Genomic DNA, 9264 nt, shown 5'->3' with positions numbered 1-9264 from the left:
AAAATTCAGGCAATTCAGGCTTGCTGGTGCGATGGGAATGCAGGATTTGAGCCCGGGACAGTCTGCTCCGGTCTCTCACATGCCGGGTTATCTCCTGTTCACACGCCATAAACCCATAACCATAAACCCTCAGCGCTGATGCCGTCTTCCTCTCTGGGTCTCAAAGGACACTGCTGTGTGTGTGTGCCCGTGCGTGTGTGTGAGCATTTTGTGCAGGTGAGAAAGCTTGTTCGTTGCTCGTTCTGAAATGAATACAGCCGGTTGTCTGAGGTAGATGCGAGTTATCCGCTGTATACCTGTACCGATTATAATCTGGACTTCAACTTTGCACTTGCCTGTCGTAGACATTTTTTTACACACTCGTGGAGCTGGATTATGACGAGCAATAAATTGTGATTCAAACCTGCAGCCGGGGCTCCGTGTCCAGAGCTCTGACCGCTAACCCCCCTGTGCAGTCTCCAGCAGGGCACTCAGAGAGCCGGTGAGAATGGTGTCCTCTGGTGAGGAAAATGGAGTCCATTTTGCAATTTTGAAAGAGGATTTTCTGTGAGCTACTCTGTGACCTATATTAGGCAGGCTTTTTGCACTTGTCTCTTAAGCCACCTCACAATGTCTACCTTACACATACTGTCACAGAAAAATGCACTTTTTTTAGGCACTTTATCCAGAGTGGCTTACTCAGCTTCTGGTCTCTTGCACACGGTCAGTTTATACAGCTGCATATTTGCTGAAGCAGTTGAGGTATGTGCTTACAGGTACAACAGCAGTGCCTCGCCTGGAAATCAGACCAACCTTGGGGTTACATGACCAGATCCCAAACTCTTCTGCTGCACTGCTAACCGAACTCACGTTCCGTCTCCCCCCCTCACACACACCCTCCCCATTACAACCTCTCCAGACCTTACATCCCACCCTCTACACCAGGCTATTTATACTCTTGGTCCTTTGCGTGAATTGCGTGAAAAAGTGTTATTAGGAGCAGTATAGTATTTACTAGCTGTTAATATTTTAAGGCAGCAACTAATTTCTTAACGTGATTATACAATGAAAATAAATTTTTATAAATGTGTAGAACAAAAAAAATCATAACCTATAAACATATTTGGGTGATTTTAAAAGGAATTTGGCCTGCAGTAGGAAGTACAAACACCTTTCTCTCCCCCCTTGTCCACTGCCCGCTCCCCCCGTTCTCTGCCCTTTCGTACCTTTACATACATCTCACAATCCGCCTTGTGCAGCTTCATGCAAGGTCATGCAGAGATCATCTGGAACAGCCCCTTTCTGAATTTTAAAAAATCAATTTCAATTATTGGAAAATGAGAGGATCAATATCTGCAACCCCATAGTTATGTTCTATGAGATGTGGAGCAACATTAATAAAGTGGACTGTTGTGACATTTCATTTCAAAAAGAAAGTATTGCCCTTATCTGTTGATTTATTTATTGTTTTGTTTGTTTTCATCATTGAAGTTGGCTTTGGTTCAAAAAACATGCTCACCAGGCAAGAGGCCCAGGCCTCAGCTTGGAGTCATTAGTGGTTAATATGGGAGGCATTATGGAGTTAGAGGATAAAGATTTCATGGAAAGGTGTTGAGTCAGGTAGATCTGCGTGTGTCACGCAGATAAACCTCTATCTGGGAGCTGAGCCTGAGTTTACACTCTGATGGAGCCAGTGGACAGTGGAACTCATTCCCTGATCGGTCTGCTTTCTGCTACTGAAGATTTTCCTCATCCCAACACGTTCTAGGAGAGGAATACAATACTTGCTTGGGGGTTTTTCCTGTTTTGCTCTTTCCCTCCTCCTCCTCTCGCTCTCTCCCTCATCCTCTGGGCTCGAATGCGCTCTCTCTGAACAGGTCCTCCATCCCTCTTCCACACACCCTCTCTTCTCTCCCGTCGCCATGGATATTGGCGGTCTAACCACCGTGGTGGCCAACTCGGCCTACATCTCCGCCCGGGGCAGCATGGACAGCACGGCCAACCCGGGTGTCAACCGCGACAAGAAGTACTTCGCCAAGCTGAAGCTGCCGCACATCACAGTGTGCGAGGGCCTGCGGGAGGCGCTAGACCTGCAGTTCAACACCGTCTGCGTGGAGCAGCCCATCGGCAAGCGCCTCTTCCAGGAGTTCCTGGAGTCGTCCAACGAGTACAAGGGCCCCAGCCGACTGTGGAAGGACATCGAGGAATACGACAGCGCGGAGGATAAGGACCGAGTGCAGAAGGCTGCCAAGATCATCCAGCGGTACATGGAGCCGTCCGCCAAGTACTTCTGCCCGTTCCTGCCGGAGAACGGCATCACCAAGGTGAAGGAGGGGCAGCAGGAGGCCGGGGACTGTCTCTTTGCGGAGACGCTGCAGAGCGTTCTGGACTTCCTGAAGGAGGTGCCTTACACCTTCTTCCTGGAGACCATGTACTTCAAGCGCTTCCTGCAGTGGAAATGGCTAGAGAAGCAGCCCATCGGGGAGGACTGGTTCCTGGACTTCCGGATCCTGGGCAAAGGGGGATTCGGAGAGGTGTCAGCCTGCCAGATGAGAGCCACGGGGAAGCTGTACGCCTGCAAGAAGCTCAACAAGAAGAGGCTAAAGAAGAGGAAAGGCTATGAGGTGAGAGAGCAGGGGTGTATAAAGAGGACCTAAACAATACCAAGGTCAAGAGACTCAGCTGGGGTGGGGTGGGGTGAGGTGAGGTTAGGTGGGGTGGGGGTTGGGGCTTATGCAGATGTATGCTCTTTTTTCCTTTTAATTGAGGATGCATTTTAAGGTGTTGCTGTACGTATGCCTCTTGATTAGGCATAACATTTGAGAAAATATTAAAGACCGTTCATTCCCCTCCAAAATGAATTGTAGCTAATGCTCTCACTAAAGAATGAAATTAAACATAGGTTTTGGAAATGGATGTGAAAAACAATACTGAGGACATGACCTCAGTGTCCTCAGTGGTAGTTACGGCTATGTCTGAGAGAGAAGCTGCCTCTGCCTGTATTACTGTGGCTGATGGTGTGGTTCACATACTGAGGTAGAGAAAGAGCAGTAAGGGGTCTGTAGTGGCTGCTGTCACCAGACATGCAGTAGAGTACTTCATACGGGAAAATAAGACCAGGTTAGAGCCCTGTAGATATTCAGGACGCATGCATCCAAACTGTTAATTTGTAAGAATCATTTCACAATAATCTTTGACACTGGACATGTGTGGAACATCAGTTGACAACAATGGATGTCTTACACAAATGTTTCTCAGTGCTTCTGTGACTGTGCGAAGTGGTTTCTGTGTGTAGCGTGTGCTGTGCTCAGAATGTGCCTCCACCCCCTGGCCAGTGAGGATCCAGATACGCTCAGACTGTCCTGTGACATTCAGCGGAATGTCAATGCCACCTGGATTACCTGTTTCATAAGACGCGTTCCTGAACAGTCAGTCCTGAATTTGTCCCTGTGTCTGTGGAACATGTTACCTAACTATCACAGACTCACAGTCCAATACCATTACAGGCATTTGGCAGACGCTCCTGTCCAGAGCGACTTACACAACTTTTACATGGCATTTTACCTTGTATTCATTTATACAGCTGGATATATACTGAAGCAATTCAGGTTAAGTACCTTGCTCCCGGGTACAACGGCAGTGTCCTAACCAGGAATCGAACCTACGACCTTTCAGTTACAAGCCCAGTTCCTTATCCACTGTGCTACACTGCCACATCTTCTTTACCTTGCATATAAAGGCTGCAAACACAGTTATATATGAAAGCATGTATGTATGAACTGTGGACATTGTTAACACTGGATACTGGTGTTCACAGGTGTGTTAAAGGGTCAACTTCACTGACCTGTAGTTTAGTGATTGATGGTTCAGATCTCTGGGAAAGTAATACAGAGTTTTGTGAAATGATATGTAGTTGTAGCTCAGTTGAAAACCTAAGTGAAGCAGTGTGCAGCTGGTTTCTGAGGCGAATATGACTTCTGATGATTTTAGATGATGGTTAGGTGTGTCAGAACTTGCCAGATATTTCAGTGCTTTTCATAGTTTTGTCCAGGTACACCAGTGATAACCTGGTATATCAGTATTGCAGTGAACCTTCAGCGATAACTTGGCACATCAGTGTTCTTCTAGTCCAAGGGCCTCCGATCTTACACAAAAATGGCTGGTGTGGGTGCAGGTTTTTGGTTTAAGCCAAGCATTACCTCACTGGATTCAACTAATTAAGAATCACGGTCTTCATTGAAGACCTTGATAAGTAGAATCAGGTGTGGGAGTGCTGGGCTAAAACAAAAACCTGCACCCACATCAGCCCTCTTTGGGTAAGATTGGACACCCCTGTTATAGTTGGTTAGTGTTGTCCTGGTCTGACCTGTTATACACTGACACCTCAGTTTTGCTCTGGTCTGTCTGTGATACCTTGATTTTTCAGGGCGTCTCTCAAAGTTCACAGTCCACCATGTTAAGTGCTGGCATGTATTATACTGATAATCTTTATGAATAGCTAAGTCCAACACATTGTAAAATGGAACGTATCCCTGTTGCATTTTAAGGATGCTGTGTTGGTGAAATGTAGTGCTTAAAGACATTTGTGTCATTGTGTTCTTGCAGTGTCTCAGAAACTCAAGTTCCCTAAAAATGTTGTATCACAGTATGTTTCTTTTCAGCACAATTAACTGTAATATGCATATGCCACTGTTCTCATTTACCACTCTCTTTCTGTGGGTATGACTGTCACTCACTGTTTTCTCTCTTTTGTGAGTGTGTGTATGTGTGTGTGCATGTGTGCTTGTGTGCGTGTGTGTGTGCGCACTTGCATGTGCCCGTGTGAAAGTGTGAGCAGTATTTTCCAGTATTTGCTCTTCTCCGTCTCTCCTGTAGGGGTCGATTGTGGAAAAGAGGATTCTGGCTCGGGTCCACAGCCGCTTCATTGTGTCACTAGCCTACGCCTTCCAGACCAAGACGGAGCTCTGCCTCGTTATGACCATCATGAATGGGGGAGACCTCAGGTAAGAACACACACACACACACACACACACACACACACACACACACGCTTACCAGGAGAACCTAGAAAGCAAACCAGAAAAGTAGGTACCTAACATATTTTTCAATTAGGTGAAACACCCAACATCAAATGTACTTATACTTCTTGGTTTCCATACCACTCTCAGAGATAGCATATGACAGATCTGGGACACTTTTGTACATTGGCGGTGGTCTGCCACTATAGTGTAAAAAGAAACATTCACTGGAATTTCACTTCTAGTCATATGATCAGTAACCTCAGAGATCATTGGGTAGGTCTCAGGGCCATTTTGACAACTTTCATTGATAACATACTGATATTTGGAATATAACTTTTTTATTTAGAGGATTGTTTCCCTTCACAAAATAGTAATAGGATATATATATATGTATATATAGTAAAGTATAGTAAAGCCTATACTAAGACTTGCAGAAAAGCTTTTGTAGGAATCATAATTTCTGTGCTATCTTTGTGAAGCAGAAAGAAATTATCGTCCTGTTCTTTGTATTTTCAGTATTTTTGTTTTTGGCTTTGTCTCAAGGGCACATTCTAATCATTCTTTAACTCATCATATACACATTATACATGTTCATCCATCTTAAGCATACTAGATTATTAAACACATACATTCATCCAGAAATATACTTTGCCCCCACTACCTCTTTCCACCACAGTAGGCCATTTGATTTAATTGAGCCATAGACTGGATTAATCGGTTTTAATTCAGCCATAGACTGTGTTAATCAGTTTTAATTCAGCCATAGAATGGGTTTATCCGTTTTATTTGAGTCCTAGACTGTTAATCAGCTTTAATTGAGGCGTACACTGTGTTCATCTGCTTTAATTGGGCCAGTCTGGGTATATCTGTTTTAATTCAGCCATAAACTTGTGTTTGTCAGTTTGTTTCTCAATGATGTCACAGACTTGTAGGACTAAATGACGTTTAAAGGCTCATTTTAAAAGCCGCAGTGTGTTCACTTTAGTCCTGAGATCAGTTATGTTATGGGAGCCGTGTTCTTATGACCAGATGTATGGTGTCATTGTGTTACTGCTGTACGATCGGATGTGATTGGTGCTGTAAGTCACATGGTCACGGCAGGTATCACATCTACAACGTGGATGAGAACAACCCCGGATTTGAGGAGCCACGGGCCTGCTACTACTCTGCCCAGATCATCAACGGCATGGAGCACCTTCACAAGAAGAGAATCATCTACCGGGATCTGAAACCAGAGAACGTACTGTTGGACAACGAAGGTATCTACACAAGCATGACCATCCGTGCACAGAGACGCAGACTGTCTGGAGCCTGTGAGCGCTCCGTGTGATCTGTGACTGACATTTGTGTAATTTCTCTTGCCAAGGCAATGTCCGTATCTCTGACCTTGGGCTGGCTGTTGAACTGAAAGACGACCAGTTCAAGATCAAAGGCTATGCTGGAACTCCTGGTGAGCACCTAACCTGTTTGTCTGGCACTTTGGTAACTCACATATGCCTGACATTAATTTAGTGTTTGACAAAAAAAAGAAACAATCTCCCTGACAATGAACCGAGTTAGAAAGTTAGACAGGAAGCCAGAGGCTAAACCATAGCAGAAAACTAACTTTTTCAGGAAGATGTTGAGCAAATAGTGTGTGGTAGAGTTTAACATGACTCCGTCTTGGCCTTAAAAAAAGCTGACTCTCGCCCTGCACCCTGCCAGGCTTCATGGCTCCAGAGCTCCTCAAAAGCGAGGAGTATGATTACTCTGTGGATTACTTCACCCTGGGAGTCACTCTCTTTGAGATGATCGCGGCCAAAGGTCCATTCAGATCGAGAGGGGAGAAGGTGACTGGTTCCTCTCTGTCTGTAAGACCTGTCTGACTCAGCGCAGGGCACTGTAAGATAAAAATGGATGAAAATGTGACCAGGTGGAGCCAGGTACCCAAGAGGTCCACCTCCCAACCAGAATCTGAGAGAAACCATCTGACTGATTGTTGTAGATAAAATGGCTTTGTTCCACTTTGCACAGTTATGGAGGACAATGGTTAATTGATTTTGAACTGGATTCCTGCATAATTTCATTTCAGACATTTCAAGACCTCTATGCCCCCTTGTGGTCAGAGTAAGACACTGCAATACATTAGAACATAAATCCAGCATGTCATACATAAAAACATAGTAGGCTTTGAGGGTTGTAATAATTCCAAGGGCTAAAGTAGCTGGTGAACCTGTGTAAATTGGATCTTGGAGATGATGCCGCAGTAAAGTGAGCTGACGTGGTTTTGATCTGTACAGGTGGAGAGCAAGGAATTGAAGAAGCGCATCATCAACGACCCAGTGACCTACCCAGAGAAGTTCAGCGAGAATGCCAAGTCCTTCTGCGAGGGCTTACTGGCCAAGGAGCCGGACAAGCGGCTGGGCTTTAGGAACGGGAGCTGCGACGAGATTCGAACGCATCCGTTTTTCAGCGCCATCAACTGGCGCAAGCTGGACGCAGGTACGAGCACACCTGTTCCACCGACACCTGTACTCTCTATTTACACCTGTCCTCCCATTCCTTAATCACCTGACCACCCGTCCTCATATACAACCCACCTTGACTAGGTTTACCCACCGTCTACCCACCAACACTCATTCCTGTGCTCAGTTGCGTGCGATGATAAGAACAATGGCTGTTTGAAGCTGAGAACAACTAGAGCTGGTTGGTCACTGCCCCACAGAGCTGCAGGCCACAGTTGGTGCTGGTGTGGCCTGAATTCAATACCAGGCGGTGAGCCCATCCATGCGCTAGAACAGCACCTGAACAGGACAAGCAACCTGGCAGCCCTTCATTCTCTGTCTTCTCATGCCCGTTTACGTGGTTATATTTGTACGTCCACAGCACATTTCCCTAAAAAACACAATAAAAAAACATGTTATTTTATCTTAAGACACTGGTTATCTCATCGTAGATTATTATCACCAACAATCTTATCACGGTCTGCTTCATGGTGGAAGGCAGCGTCTGTTCGAACACTATTTTCGTTCTCTGATTTCCTTAGGAATCCTGCCTCCCCCGTTTGTGCCCGACTCTAAGACAGTCTATGCAAAGGATCTGGATGCAGTGGGAGCTTTCTCCACGGTGAGGGGGGTCAACCTCGAAGAACCCGACAAGCAGTTCTTCGATGAGTTCGCCTCGGGGAACATCGCCATTCCCTGGCAGGAGGAGATGATCGAGACGGGCGTGTTTGGGGAGCTTAACGTCTGGGGTGCGGGCGGGGGGGTCCCCGATGACCTCCGACGGGAGTCCATCTACGAACAGCCTCCCAAATCTTCCACCTGCTGCGTCTCCTAAGGGTCAAACCAGGTCATCTCCATAGAAACCCACCGTTACTTTCATTTTGCAGTTGGATCTGCAGCTGGTTTTTACTTCTTCTGAAACAATGAATGGTTTCCGTGCTGCTTATATTCAGATTAAAGCTTTCTTCTATCCATTTCTTTAATTTTAAATATACAACTAAAGTAGCTGAGTCCACCTGTTTATATTTAGTCATGAGTATTGGCTCATGCTATGGAGAGAAAGGCTCATTGAATAGTTTCCTAAGTGCTCTGCAGCAATAGAACTGTTCCGCATATTTTAATAAGTATCATTTGATTAATGGCTGTGGCCGATTGGGTTTCAGGATGAATTGGTTTGCGTTCAGCAACATTTCATTATGTGCTGTCAGAACAATGAATATTAAATTTTTTTTAAACATATATCCTGGATGGGGAATTTTCTACATTATATTTTAGTGTTTACTTTTCCGGTTTAGTTCTGTGGTGAGAGGTTACTGTTAGTGGTGACTGGTGACACGGCACCACCTGAAATAGAGCATTTTCTATGTTTGTTTATGTGCATGTTTGTGTGTGTGTGTGTATGCACTTGTGTGAAGTTGCTCTCTCATTGAATACTCCAAAAAGTGAGTGAAATTAGCAAACCGATGATACTGGTCATTTAATAGTCACTGTGGACCTAATGCTATTCAACATGTCTGTGAACTCACCTCACTTTTTTTTAAGTTTAGTTATTGTTTAATTTCTGAATTAAAATTAACGACATTCTCCGAATAGTATAAATGTATACGGCTACATTATCTGTACTTGCAAGTGTATGCAGCCCTAACCCTAACCTTAAACATAACCCTCAGTCTCTGTCTGTTTTGATCCGTTTAGCGCTTCTAGTGAATCTGTTTTCTGATTGGTTTGCCTTTCCAAAATAAATTGTTTGGAAAATCACAGCAGGAAGGCTGCCATTGTAA

At 45.0% G+C, this 9264-nt stretch overlaps 1 protein-coding gene across 1 annotated transcript; it reads left to right on the top strand.

Moving 5' to 3' along the window:
• The first annotated feature begins 578 nt into the window (after positions 1-578).
• Positions 579-8876, top strand: grk1a (G protein-coupled receptor kinase 1 a). The gene is made up of 7 exons (XM_035394073.1): positions 579-2603; positions 4855-4982; positions 6102-6259; positions 6367-6450; positions 6705-6829; positions 7280-7481; positions 8026-8876. The coding sequence occupies exons 1-7, from the start codon at positions 1902-1904 to the stop codon at positions 8316-8318; spliced, it is 1692 nt and encodes a 563-aa protein (XP_035249964.1). The 5' UTR covers positions 579-1901; the 3' UTR covers positions 8319-8876.
• The last annotated feature ends 388 nt before the right edge of the window (positions 8877-9264 follow it).

This window comes from Anguilla anguilla, chromosome 15, assembly GCF_013347855.1.
Source record: "Anguilla anguilla isolate fAngAng1 chromosome 15, fAngAng1.pri, whole genome shotgun sequence".
NCBI lineage: Eukaryota > Metazoa > Chordata > Actinopteri > Anguilliformes > Anguillidae > Anguilla > Anguilla anguilla.
The sequence above is the reverse complement of the archived record's forward strand: the minus strand, read 5'-3'. Positions and strand labels throughout refer to the sequence as shown.